The sequence below is a fragment of the Rhagoletis pomonella genome, unplaced genomic scaffold, assembly GCF_013731165.1.
Source record: "Rhagoletis pomonella isolate Grant_MI unplaced genomic scaffold, Rhpom_1.0 Rhpom_scaffold_00004, whole genome shotgun sequence".
Taxonomy (NCBI): Eukaryota; Metazoa; Arthropoda; class Insecta; order Diptera; family Tephritidae; genus Rhagoletis; species Rhagoletis pomonella.
Window position 1 is genome coordinate 76,942,880 of NW_023458558.1, and position 14,588 is coordinate 76,957,467.

General features: G+C 36.7%; 1 protein-coding gene across 1 annotated transcript in view; it reads right to left on the minus strand.

Moving 5' to 3' along the window:
• Positions 1 to 434: 434 nt before the first annotated feature.
• LOC118738090 (homeotic protein proboscipedia) overlaps positions 435 to 14,588 on the minus strand; it is a gene marked incomplete in the record, with an annotated part of 381,120 nt that continues 366,966 nt past the window's right edge. The window contains 3 exon segments of the mRNA XM_036469011.1: positions 435 to 3,898; positions 3,971 to 4,140; positions 4,200 to 4,331. Of these exon segments, the coding sequence (XP_036324904.1) occupies positions 2,381 to 3,898; positions 3,971 to 4,140; positions 4,200 to 4,331 (1,820 nt within the window).

Here is a 14,588-nt window from a genome sequence, read left to right on the forward strand (position 1 = left end):
GGGACAAATTAAACCATCTAATTTTGAATATCATTATATTAGTTATTTCATTATCTCTTCTAGTTTGATTGTGTCCCCTTTTTTCAAAAATAGAACACTGTGCGGCGTATACACGGCCCAACGTAGACAGTAAAAGCCTGATTATGGCGACCTAACTTAAATTAACGGAACGTAGAACATAGAGAATCAAAATGAAACAGATTTGGACGTGGCATTAAGTTACGTTAAGTTTCGGCTGTTCAATTATGAGCACCACCTATTTAACATAATTCTAATAGAAAGAGCCGTTAGTTACGTTAAGTTGCCATAATCAGACCATAACTCTATTATTCTTCGCGATTAAAACATTATCGGACACTAGAAGTAATAGAGAAAATAATAGGATACAAAACGTGGATGACAAAAAAAAAAAAAACAAGAATTATTTAGAAATTTAAGCTTCCTATGAACTCACCATAAAAAATCCGTTACTTTTTTACAATAACAGATATTTTGTCAACTTACAACCCAAGGTACAACATATCTGCCTATGATAAAAATCAAATCGGACTTCCCAAACCCCCGAAATTCAACATTAAACATGAATATGGACACGAGTGCTCAACTCACGGTTCTAAGGTTAAAGGGTCAAGGTATTATCTCTGTTAAAGCATAAAGAGACGGCAGCGTTGATCCGGATCAACTCGGGAATTAACTGCAGTTGATTCGGATTAAGTCCGAGTTAGTCCGGCTCAACGCAGCCGTCTGTTTAAGCTTTTAAATACCATTCATCATTAAGCATATAGTTTTGCTGTGTTATGTTGTTGTATTTATTTTCAGTTCCTACATTATTCGGATTTTAGAATTCGCCGAGGATGATTAATTTATTACTTAAAACAATTTAATTGAATCCAGTTTATACGGAATACCTTCATAGCTAAAAGTACCGATACGAGTACGTATTGATACTTTGGATCCGATATTTTTCGGATGTGTCGATACTTTCTTAAGATACTACTTCCAAGTAAAAGTATCGATACCTGTATGGTATCGTTTCATCCCTAACCTCTCATATAGCAGTAATTTTCCAAAATGCGAAACCTGAGATATTTGACTAACTAAAAAAAGCTAAAATTCCCAAAATTTATATTTGAAGTGGCGTTATAGCAAAGAATTATATGCTTATAAAGTTTTTGGGAAATGAGCGTGGTTCCGATTACTTAGGGTTGGATTAAACGTAACAAGATTCTGCGTTTAAACACGATTAGGTTCAAACTTTGCACACAGCGAATTTCATATACTATATAAAACTGATTTACATATAATTTTTTTAAATCATGGTCGTAGCAAATATCGACAAAAAAGTGATGTTGGGTCAACAAAATTGCTTTAAGTTCATTACATATTTCTTCATGTAATTACAAAAAAGAGGTATGTATCATTACGAAGGTAATGAGTTAGGGTATCTATCTCCTGGAAGTGAAAACACAAACTTTTCTCCAAAACTACCACCTTCAAGCAGCTAAACTTATCTTGTTTAAAGTCTAAGGGCCGGTTGTTCACTGTGATCTATGAAGCAGTCGCTGTATTGAATCGGAGTTTCTACCTTCTAAACCGAGATACAAATTTGATCGGATAACCGCGGCTAAATAAATTTTTAAAATTAAGTTTAAGTTAACATCGTTTTACTTTAACAAAAAATACTCAGTCCTAGTTTATTTAAATCCCAAGAATTTTTATTCATTTAAAAGAATATACCGTAAAAATAAGACGAAAATGGTATTTGAACAATTGCCGCATAAACCGCGAAACATCAACAATTTGAACATTGAAATTCAGATACAAATATAAAGCTTAAATTTTATCGCGATTCGTACCTATTCTTCCAAATCAAGTCCCGTAATGGCATACACTTTAATTTAAACTTTTTAGTTGTTATTGTTTCGTCTTTATCAAGTATTTCGTAAAAATATTTGTCGTTGTTTTAAGATTTACCGATTTCGCGATATAAAATAATGTAATTAATATTTTCTAAACATGGATATAATACATTTTGGGCCCGGCGCATGTTTAGTACCGGGCCCGGATTCTCTTAGCGGACCTGTGCGTCAGTAATCAATTGTAAATGTATGTATATACGTTGAGTAAATGCGAAAAAACACATCGCTTATTTACTAAAAGTCTGCCAGAATGCAAATCACGCTATTTTTCACAAGCCGCCTTAAAAATTTTCAATCTCACTCAAAGTACTGACAGAAACTACACTACATAAAACGTACAATTAGCTCAAATATCTCTTTTTTTGAGTTGTGTCAGTCTTCTAGCAAATGAGCGATAGTGGAAACGTAGGTAAGCGCAGCGTGGTCCGCTATAGAATTGCTTCTCGGCCGCTTTACATGAACTAACTTAACTGATAGTATTCTGGCGCAAAATCGTTTGCCAGATTACTGAGGAAGTTAAAGTCGGATGAGCTGTTCGAATTCTCCATTCCGGTGAGACTCCCACCAGTTGCAACAACAGGTCCACCATTAGCCGCCATCGGATAAGTTGGAACATTCCCTGGGGAACCACTACTTAATGCAAAGTTGTTGCTGCCAGTGTTCATATGTTGGCCTGGTGGCTGGTGATGTGGGTGCGAGTGCGGGTGGTGGTGTACTGGGGGGTGTTGCGGTGGCATAGTCGGTTGTGACTGCAAATGCGGTTGGCCATTATCGTAATAGTTGCCGAAATTCCCATAGCTGCCATCGCAGTTTTCCATCTGTACGCCTAGAGCGCTGGCATTTGGTGGTATATACACATCTGGCGCTGCAGTTCCTGACGCTGTTGTTACTCCAATCTTCATGTGCGCTGCACCATCCACCAGGTATTCAGCATCTATGCGACCTATTTGCGGATGTTGTTGATTTTGGAGTTGTTGAGTTTCGTGAGCTTGTTGATGTTGGTGAAAATCGGGGTGAATTTGTTGCGGATGCTGTTGTTGGAAGCTCAAGTGGTCATAATAACCAGCAGTGTGTGTCTTGGGTTCGTAGTAGCTGCTGTTTGCATTCAAAGCAGTTGCCTCGAATTCGCCGCTGTGGTGGTGTGGATGCAGGGTGTAGCCGCTACCATTATCCACCGCATGGTGATTATAATTAATGTACTGTCCAGCGACACCAGGCGGCGTGGGTTCGCAACCGTGTGTATAGAAAGGTTGTGGATGTTGTGTTGGGTGCGGCTGCTGGTGAGATTGTAAAGGGTGAAATGCGTTATTAGGCGTTGACTTGGCTGTTTGGAACTCGTGGTGAAGCTTAGCACTGTGTATATCCGGCGAAAGTTTGCTAATGAAATCAGGTTTGGGACTTTCATATTCACCATTCGGCTGGTGCTGTTGATGTTGAAGTGGGTTCGGATGCCTTTGCTGCAGCTTTTGTTGTGGTGGCATAGGCAATGACAAAGGTGACCCATGCTGTGGAGACCCAGTTGCGGCAAATTCAATGTCGTATTTACCGTAGTAGCTATGTGGCGACGCATGCGACTGAGATTGCGGCAGTGGATGTTGCTGTTGTTGATGGTGAAGGTGGGCCCGCTGATCTGGCTGTATGTTGTGCTTCGGATAATACCCTCCATGAAAATACGCTGCCATACCAGCTCGACCGCTGGACTCGTTGACATTTGACGCATTTGCATGGTTGGCATTTTGAAATCGTTTCCTCCGCGGTGCGCCTTCGCTACTAGCACCACTATTCGAACTCGGCGTCGTTTGACTGTTATGCGGCGCGTTTTCCGAGTTCCGACGGAATCCAGCGCCACCAGTCGACATGACTACTGCGTTACCAACAGTGCTGTTGTTTCCGGCATTTGCGTTACTGATCGCTGTCGGTGAATCATAAGAGAAGGGTGATGCTTTGGTGGATGTGGAAACTGCCTCCTTTTTGACAATCTAAGTAAAGAGCACAGATACGAATAAGTTATTAAATGTGTATATGTGACAAATTAAACGTGTAACACCTACTTGACCATCATCTTTTTTCTTTACTTTAATTGGGCTTTCGTCCGGGTCCTCTTCATAACTAACACTGGAAGCCACACTTGAATCGGCACTGATCAAGTTAGAGGCAGAGACAGTTGAACTACCTAAGAGATTTGACGAAATACCCGATTCCAGGGTCGAGCTAGGAGTCACTGTCAAAAATTTTTATAATTGTAACTCCACATTGTTTTTTTCATATTCGAATACTTACAACTTCCTCCGTTCGTATTGTTGTTAGTCGCACTTGGGGTGTTGTTATTATGTCCTCGCGAGTTTGAGGTGGAATCTGGTATATCATCCGATGGCAATTCACAGCCCTGACATGATTTCTTTGAATTTGAGTCTATTGGTAGGCGTACAAAGAAAAAAATTAAAATATTTAATAAATCGAACTTCTCATAATTTATAACATGGATAAATATGTACGTATGTATATATGTACACATAAATTTAAAACAAAGACAAGCTGAAAGAAATTTTTAATACACAGCGGCTTGAGTACGGCCAGAACTGAAGAGTACCAGGTCTATTCTGGACTGGTAACAAAAATGTTGTAAAAGTTCACGTTTCATTTTTTGTTAATAAAATTTAAAATTTGTCTATTTAAAAATGTTCGGCAACGTTCTGAATAGCATAACCGAGAAGTTAACTTTAACTTAAAAGTATTACATAGGGCCGGCTACTCAATCTTTGGTTAACACTAACTAAAGGTTAAACATCTTTATAGACGTGATCGACTCCATAACATATAACTGGGAGTCGACACAACTATGTTTAGCATGTAGTTAGTGTTATAGCCCAGTTATGCATAATCAGCGTTGCATGAAAGTTGTCACATAAGAATCTGTTAAATGGGCTTTGCGTGTAAGCGGTTACCCAACGCAGAGCACTTAGCATGTAGAATTCTGTTGGGTTTCGATTTTTACGTAAAAATGGTATAGCAGTGCAAGTATGCATAACTGGGCTATTAACCAGGCATTAAGTAACCGGATAGATAATAATTAACATTTGATAGATCTTGAAATAAAAAAGTTCAATATTTCTACGGAAGCGATTGAATGTTCAAATACCGAGAAAGGGCCTCGATCACGTCGATAACGATGTTTAACATTTAGTTACTGTACAGGGTAATTCTGGCTAATGACAGTAATAGCCTTTCGTAAGACAAATGAAAGACAGATGGCAAGATAGTTCGAAAGACTTTTGTTATTCTAGCACCAAAAGTCTCTCTTATTCACCACTCGTGGCGAAAAACTATTTTGAAAGAAAGAACTTGTATATCATAACCTTAGGGTTTACACCGGATAATATTGTCAAGACAATTATGTCAAAATGATGTGTTCGTTGCAATGTGAATTCGCCGTGTTTACAACAAACACATCATTTTGACATAATTGCCTTGACAATATTGTCTGGTGTAAACCGTAAGTTAGCTCGCTTCGCTCCAACAGTCGCAATGGCTGAGTGAGCAGAGCATAGGCGTGCCGTTCAAAAGGTCACGAGTTCCGATTCTCGAGAAGCGGAACTTTTTTTCGTTTCTTTTTTAAATAATTTTTTTTCTTTTTAATTAATAAGAAAAAAGTTCTATTTGAATTTCATTTAATTTTTAAAACAAATTATTTATTAATTTTTGGTTTATTTTAATTTTTTTATCATTTTCATTTAAATTTCTTTTGATTGTTTTAAAAAGAGAAATATATATGTTTTTTTTTTTAATTTAATTTAATTAAAAAAAATTAAAAGGCGAGCAGCATAACGCTAAGACCTCCTCGTTAGCAGATCTTTCAATTAGCATTTCGAAAGACAGGAAAGAGCTTTTAAGATAGTTACCAGAATTTCCCTGTTTAAAGGCGAGTCTGCAGCTCTCAAGAAAAGCCAAAACTCCATATAAAATTACGTAGAAGAAATGGCAATACGCACTTCTTAAGAAATTTGCTACGCTTTCTACTACGGTTTTTAAAAGTTTTTTCTCAAAAAAGGGCACAGGCAACCCATGCTTGCAACAGAAATATATGTCTGTTCCACTATTTCTTGAGGAAAGAGTGAGGCAACAGGCTGGTGAATTATCAGATGTCAAAGTACCTTGGACATACACACGAAATAATGGCCTTAAGGCCAGTAAGCAGCACTCAAGAAAAGCTAAAGAAGAAAGAAAAGCAAGAAAGAAATTTTCTTGAGTCAAATTTCATTAAGGCAGTACGCAGTTCTTAAGAAATTTACTACGCTTTCTACTACGGTTTTCTAAAGTTTTTTTGTGAAAAAAGAGCACAAGGCAACCCAGGTTTGCAACAGAAATATATGCCCGTTCCATTATTTCTTGAGGAAAGAGTGAGGCAACAGGCTGTGAGGTATCAAAAATGTCAAAATTCCTTGGACACACACGCGAAATAATGGCAATTTTTTCTTGACCGTTTTCTTGAGAGCTGCTTACAGGGCTTTAACCAGACATTGAGAAACCGGCCCTAAATGATGCAGAATCGTTTGTAGGTGATTGATAGATGGCATTCAGGGCCATTTTCACCATCTCTGGTTATCACTAATCCCCAGTTAAACATCGTTACCGACGGTACTGACTCCATTCATTTAACATTGGGTCGGTAACAATGTTTAACTGGGGATTAGTGTTAACCAGAGATGGTGAAAAGGGCCCTCAGTCTTCTTTAATGCTCATTATATAAAATATTGACGCGAAAATATTTTGGAGAAATATACTTTACCTAAATTGAGCCAAGTGTAATATTATTTATACATATCACGGTCAGCTCTCGCTCCGGAAAAATTGTATCAAATAAGGCACCTGTCACACGTTGAATATATATTGTTATACATATTTGGAATGCGATCCATATTGATAAATTTCAAAATAGTGGTGGAACTTGAGTGTGTGCAATACATTCAATATTTACCGCGTCCGTATTTAAAATATTGTTAGTATTGCGATCCATAATTATGACTTTCACAATATCTAGAAATTTTGTGATAGGGCGATTTGGGGGAAAAAATTTTCAAAATTAAATTAAGGGCCGGTTACTCAATGTCTGGTTAACACTAATCTGCGGTTAAACATCTTTATCGACGTCTACGACTCCATGCATACAACAGGGTCGGTAACGTCGATAACTATGTTTAACCGGAGATTTGCGTTAACCAGACATTGAGTAACCGGCCCTAAATCTTTAAAGGATTTTTAATGTAGAGTAAGGGAAAATTACAAACAAATGCGACTCTGAAGATGCACAATTACAGAACTAATGGAAAAGGCGAGAATTAAAACCAAAGAAAGAAGAAAGAAGTAAGTACTTTCAAAAAGACCAATGGGGACATATGTTACGCTAATTATTTTTTGTAAACATCGTTATCGACGTTACCGACTCCCTGTTATATAGTGGAGTCGAAGACCTTAGTATTACAATATGGATATCAATCACGGTTGCCAACCGTCCCGTTTTCGGCGGAACGCAAATTGTCCCGGTTTTTTTGGCAAGAAAAACATTTAGGGACGTTTTCACCATCTCTGGTTAACACTAATCCCCAGTTAAATATTGTTACCGACCCAATATTAAATGAATGGAGTCAGTACCGTCGGTAACGATGTTTAACTGGGGATTATGTTAACCAGAGATAGTGAAAATGGCCTTAGACATCTCGTTGTAAAAAATTTAGAACTCTAAGGGCCGGTTACTCAATGTCTGGTTAACACTAATCTCCAGTTAAACATTGTTATCGACGTTACCGACTCCCTGTTGTATGCATGGAGTCGAAGACGTCGATAACGATGTTTAACCGCAGATTAGTGTTAACCGGACATTGAGGAACCGGCCATAAGGGCCGGTTATGTCTGGTTAATATTAATCTCCGATTAAACATTGTTATCGACATTACCGACTCCCTATTGTTTGCATGGAGTCGAAGACGTCGATAACGATGTTTAAATATTTACGTTCATATTCTATATATGTACTAATCGACTTCAAACTGGCACTTTGTTATACTGAAGTGCCAACTTGTATGCAAATTTGTTGCATTTTCCTGAGTTTTGCGCGAAGAGATTTTTTTATGTTTTTCGTTGTAGTAGGAACAATATTTTTACAAAATTGGGCGGAAAATTTTAAGTAAAAAATGTTGCATTCATTGCGAAAAATTTCCCGAGCCAATAATTTAGTGTGGCACTGTACATGCATCATATATAGAAATTTATAATTTGGTGTGATTTTTATTTAAATTTTAGTATGTTTTAAGTAATTTAGAAATATTATTATTGAAGCTTCGTTTTATGAAAATATGAGAGTTTACTTTTTTCTTTTTGTTTTTGTTATTTATGGCCTGATAACAATTACATTCAACAGTTTGATTGCGTTTGAGGCCGTTATTAATGAAAGCTTTTGCGGAAAAATTTGCATTTTGGAAGTTGTTGCAGCTAGGGTTGCCAACCGTACTGTAATATATAGTATTGTACTATTTTTTGGGTCTGCGTACTATATACTGTTGGAAAAAATATAGTATGCAAAAATACTATATTTCTTCAATTATAAATATAAATATATTTCAGTCATTTGTAAGAAAGAAATATTTTAAAATGGATGGCATTTATACTGAAATATCAATATTAAAATAAATATACTTTAAAACAAAGGGTCCACAGATCAAAAATGGCAACATTTTTAAAAATACTTAGAAAGATTTACTAAATTTACTTAAAATTATTTCGCTTATGCTCTCTATTCCTGCAACTTCGGCATTCACAGAAAGAGGATTTTCTATTAAGATTTTTAAATGGTGAGATGAGACAAATAAAGCGAATATGTCACTAATAAAAACTGAACTTTTGATTTATATTAATTTAAATATTGATAGCGCATCATACGATATTTTCGAAGAAATATATTTTTTATAGATGTTTTCATTGTCTTTGCCTCTGCACCTTTCACCAGCACAGGCAAGATGTGTGACTTATAGTGTATGATTTTTGTATGTCGAGAAAGGACTCTACTTCTCAATTGCCTCATTACAAAGTAACACTTGTTGGGAAGAGTGATTCTCCGTTCGATTTCAAGGCTGATATTATTATTTGTCCCCATTCACCACCAGATCCATTCCCTTGTTTCTCTATCTAATTCCGAGAAGGCAGAACAGACAAGTGCTGGAAAACTATCGATGGTTTTTGACTATCGAAAAAATCTATAGTTTTATAAACACTATCGATAGTTTTCACTCATACATACATTATTCAATAAGAGCAAAAGCCGGCGGTACCTGCTTCATCTTGTGAGTCGGAAGGGACATTTAGCAAAGCAGCTGCTTGAAGCCAATTTTTTTTTTAGTTTCACTTTTATTTCAACATATTTTGATTAAAAGAAAACAACTAATAAAAATAAAATATTTCACAAAAACAACAAAAAATATAATCGATAATCGCATGAGGCTATTGTCTGAAAATTTTAAAATGCGCTTAGTGGCATTGTGCTACTATAATCGCACGGCCGATCATAGTAAACTTATGTACAGTAATTTTTTTTAGTTTATTAGTCGAACAAATTATAGCCTCACCAAATTTTCACAAGTTTTAAAATATTATTTTGCTGTTATTTAATTTTGGTTAGTTTTTTTATATGTCATTCTTTAAAAACATCCGTATAAATACAAGTTTAAAGGCAGTGTCACACGATTGGGTATTTGCCAAAATTTGGTGCAAATCGTATCCCAATTGTGTGAACACCCAAAGTATTTTTCTTTATCCCAATCACGAAAATTAATATGTTGAAATTTTTCAATAGAACATCGCTGTAATGTACCAATCTTTTGGCTACAAAAAAAAAATTGTCTTTTTTTTACCAATAGCCCAATATAAAAATGTACAAATCTGTACAAAGGTACCAATCGAGTGACACTTCCTTAAAAATTTATGCAATTTAAAAAAAAATATTCAACAAATTTTCGTTAAAATTTCGAGGTTTTTAATTAATTTCTGAGTGTGCAGTTTTATATCGCATTGAATTCTAGTAGAATAAAGTACAAGTTTCAAATGGCTAAAAATTTCGATTGATTTTTTAGAATTTTTAAAAAGTTCGAAACTTGTACGAAAGTTTGTTGAATTTTTTTTTTAATGTGGCACAAATTTGGAAACTTGGATTTACACGGTGTTTGTTAAAGAAAGAACTATATTTTTATAAAAAAACAACAAAATTGCAATAACAACAAAAATAATACGTTAGAACTTGGCAAAAAGTGTTTCGGCTACAATTTTTTACCACCGTATGTATGGCTGCCAAGCTGCCAATCTGAATTGCAGCGGCACCATATATGGCAAAAGAACGATGCTGCTGGCGTATGCAGATGATATCGATATCGTAGGTCTGAAATAAAGGGACGTAACCACAGCATTTTCCAGTTTAGAAAAAGAAGCTAAAGAGGATGGCCCAGCGGTGAACGAGGGTAAGACAAAGGACCTCCTGGCAACATATAAAGAGTCCACGTTCTTCGGGACACATGTCACTGTTGGAAGATATAGCTTTGAAGTAGTGAAGGACTCTGTCTACCTAGGATCCCGCATAAGCACCACAAACAACGTCAGCCTGGAGATCAAGCGAAGAATAACTCTTGCCAGCAGGTGCTACTGTGGGCTCGGTAGGCAATTGAAAAGCAGAGCCCTCTCTCGACGAACGAAAATCATGCTCTACAATCTCTCATCATGACCGTCCTTTTATATGGCGCAGAAACTTGGACGATGTCGAACAAAGATGAAAAGGCATTGGGGGCTTTCGAGAGAACTATTCTGCGCAAGATCTACGGCCCTGTTTTCGTGGATGACTGGTATCGGAGAAGATGGAATGACGAACTGTATGAGCTTTTTAACGACATGGACATAATTAAGCGCATAAAAATACAGCGATTGCGCCGGCTTGGACATGTTGTACGCATGGATGACGATGCTCCGGTGAAAAGATCCTTCGACTCCGCCTCAGAACACCTAAGAAAATAATTTTCTTCAAATTAGTGACCTGTTTATTTTTATTGACTATTTCGTCTTCGATACTTTCGATACTCAATATATCGATATTATTTTAGTAGATATATCGGTATCGGCTATTGTGAATTTAGAATATCACGATACCGATATAACGAGTTTTCATTGCTGATGCGCATCCCTAGTCACAGGTTACTTATGTTTTTATCTATTTCTCACTCTCATACACAAAAGTTGAGCTATTTTTTTTCTTTTGTTACATAGTGAAAAATAAAAGGAAAGACAAACTTGAACCCTTTAAAATAATACTACTACCTTGAAAATCTTATACAAATTGCCTCGCTCTTTCAATATTACCAATCACTATTTAACAAAAAGGTGTGGAAATATTTGGTAAATAAATAAACACAATAGGAACTTTATGAATTAAATGTTTAATATATTCAAACAGTTGGATGTCTTTAAAACCGTAGAAAAATTTAAAATGCTGAACAACCAAAGAGTGATCTAATGCCTGGGATACACATGTGGTATAGAAATTACGATTTCAATATTGTAGTTTGCCGTTGCAACGTAGCAACTACAATGATTTGTAGTATAAGTAATGTGACTAACCGTACTTCTTTCGGAAGTACAGTACTTTTTTTCGCCTTGTACTTCGTACTATATTTTGTACTTCACGAAGGAGATTCTGTAACCAGTAAGCGACAGTTTTCGGATCGCTATCGCACTTTTTGACGCATGATATAAAGGATTTTGCGTCAAAAAGTGCGATCGCGATTCGAAAAGTGTCGCTAACTGGTTACAGAACCTCCCCCCCAGGACCTGTACGTCTCCAATCTTTAAGACGATCGTCACATGGCCGGGACGATAAATTCGTTTAAACCATTAAAGTCGCCGGGAACCGATGGCTTTGTACCTGCGCAGCTGCAAAAGGCTCTAAAGGTGTCATGAAACTCGTTGGATGCTATTTATGCGAGCTGCGTGAGGACCGGGTACATCCCCACGGCTTGGAGGGTAATTAGTGCTGCGTTCACCCCGAAGGACGGAAAAGGCTCTCAGGCCTAGGGATTTTAGGGCTATCACTCTCTTCGTTTTTGCTAAAAATGCTTTTGCTAAAAACGCTAGAGAGACTGTTAGACCTGTGCATAAGAAAAGCGATTTATCGTGACTGTCTTTCAATATGTTTATTGCAAGCAAAGGTCGGTGAATACCGCCCTTCACACATTGGTAAAGTGGACAAAGGAAGCCTTCACGCATGAAGATTATGCAGTAGGCGCCTTCTTCGATATCAAGGCACCTTCAACAATGTTACTCCAGAGGCAATAGTCAAGTATATTCACAATCTGTGGGTTGAAGCCAACCTAATAAGCTCACTTCGAGACAGAACTGTCGCGGCGGAGTGGGGGAGCGTCTGCACTCAGTGCAGAGTCAATGGGAGCACTCCACAAGGTGCTGTTCTCTCCCCCTGCTTTGGATTGCGGTTGTAAACGACCTTCCAGAGGAACTGGAAAAGTGGGCTGTCGGGTGACCGCCTATGTAGATGATGTGGAGCTTTTGTTACCTGAACCAGGTAACTAGGTGGGCGATCAACGGCGGCTGTCGTAGAAGCCTAACATTGAGGAAAGGTGTAGGTTGCCTTGTACTGCTGTAGGGGTGCTTTTGGTAAAAGGTGGGATCTCTCGCCCGCCCAAATTGATTTATTAGCTATAGGAAACCAGATTTAAGCCTTGAAACAAGCCCTTGTCTGGAGGAACTCACTAGAGAAGGCTACACTTGTAAAACAGGAACTAGCGGAGCATTAGGAACCACACCTACACTGGCGCTTAACATACATATCGAGCCCTAACCGCCAAAATAACGTAAGCGACATTTTTTTCAAAATTTTCTTTTTGATGCAGAAATGTATCTAGATGCTCTAGGAATATTTCTGCATCAAAAAGAAAATTTTGAAAAAAATGTCGCTTACGTTATTTTGGCGGTTAGGGCTCGATATGTTGAAAACGGCACCTGCAGATATTGCAGACTGAATTGTCGCAGCGCGAACTGCTATTAGGCTAAGGTAAACCGGGTCCTTTTGTGACATAAAAAGGAAAAGAAGACGTTTCTCTGCTGCAGCAAATGTTTTTATAGGGCATTTTAAAACACGTTGTCTCTCAAGGGCTGGTGATGCGGGTTCTGACAGGCCATTGTGCGATTGGTATTCATGCGGTGACTAAGAATTTCGACTGATCCTTTTGTATCAGTTGTCAAGAGGAAGATGAAGTGGAATCATCTCAACACATTCTTTTAGACTATCCAACCTTCCCGAGGCTAAGTCGGAAGCATTTTAGCTCGAACTTCTGAACAAACACTGAGCTCTCAGGGATCGAAATTGGCCGGATTCGAAATTTCGTAATCGGCTCGCGGCTATGAAATAGTTGGTCACATTAAGTATGAGAGTGTGGAATAGATCGTTATATTGATACAATACTACGATGTGTGTTTCTAGCATAAGTAATTTTATTTTATTTTTATAAGGGCCCTAAATATATCAGGCTTTGTATTTATTTTACATATATAACTTTTCTCCTAACTTACCGATGATCAAAAATAAACAGCATGCATAACTTTGGCTATGTAACATTTAAAAAACTTGTCCAGTACGCTGAAAAACGTAAACAGATGTGATTGTAACATATAGTAAAAAAAGGAACAGTCCAGCGCCTTCGTCTTGGTCTGCCGCTAAATTTAAACGTAGAATACGTGGTATGGTTAAGAGCATATCCAAGTAAAAAACGAAAGCACACACTAAGAAAAAAGGGGTTTTTCCAAAATTCTACAAATTTACTTACTTCTAAGTGAAAATAACATTGTTTTTTTCTACAGCTTACTGAGATTTAAAGATTTGAAATCTTGAACTGAAAATATATTTATTAAAAAAACGTAAATTAAAATTGTTTGAGCGCTTGAAAGAAACTTAATTCAAACATGTTGTGGTTGTAGCTTAGGGCGCAGAGATGCTTGTTACTATTTGTTAGCTTTCGGGAAGGCTCGGGATCGAATGCTGTTAAACGCAAAATGTAAATTTTGATTTTTCCTAATTACGAAAAAGTATCAAAACAAAATCGATAGCAAAATCGATATTAATTTCGATAGCAAAATCGATAACAAAATCTATAAAAGTATGGATAACAAAATCAATAAAAATCGATTAAAAAATCGATAACAAAATCGATAATATTATCGATAGTGAAATCGATAACAAAATCGATAATATCAATAAAAAATCGATAATAATATCGATAGTAAAATCGATAATAGTATCGATAGCGAAATCGATAACAAAATCGATAATAAAATCGATAAAAAATCGATAATAATAACGATAGTAAAATCGATAATATCGATAACAAAATCGATAATAATATCGATAGTAAAAGCAATATTAATATCGATAACAAAATCGATAAAAAAAATCTATAAGAAATATCGATAACAAAAGCGATAATAATATCGATAACAAAACTGATAAAAATATCGATGACGAAATCAATAAAAATATCGATAACAAAAGCGATAATAATATCGATAACAAAATCGATAAATAATCGATAACAAAAGCGATAATAATATCGATAACAAAATCAATAAAAA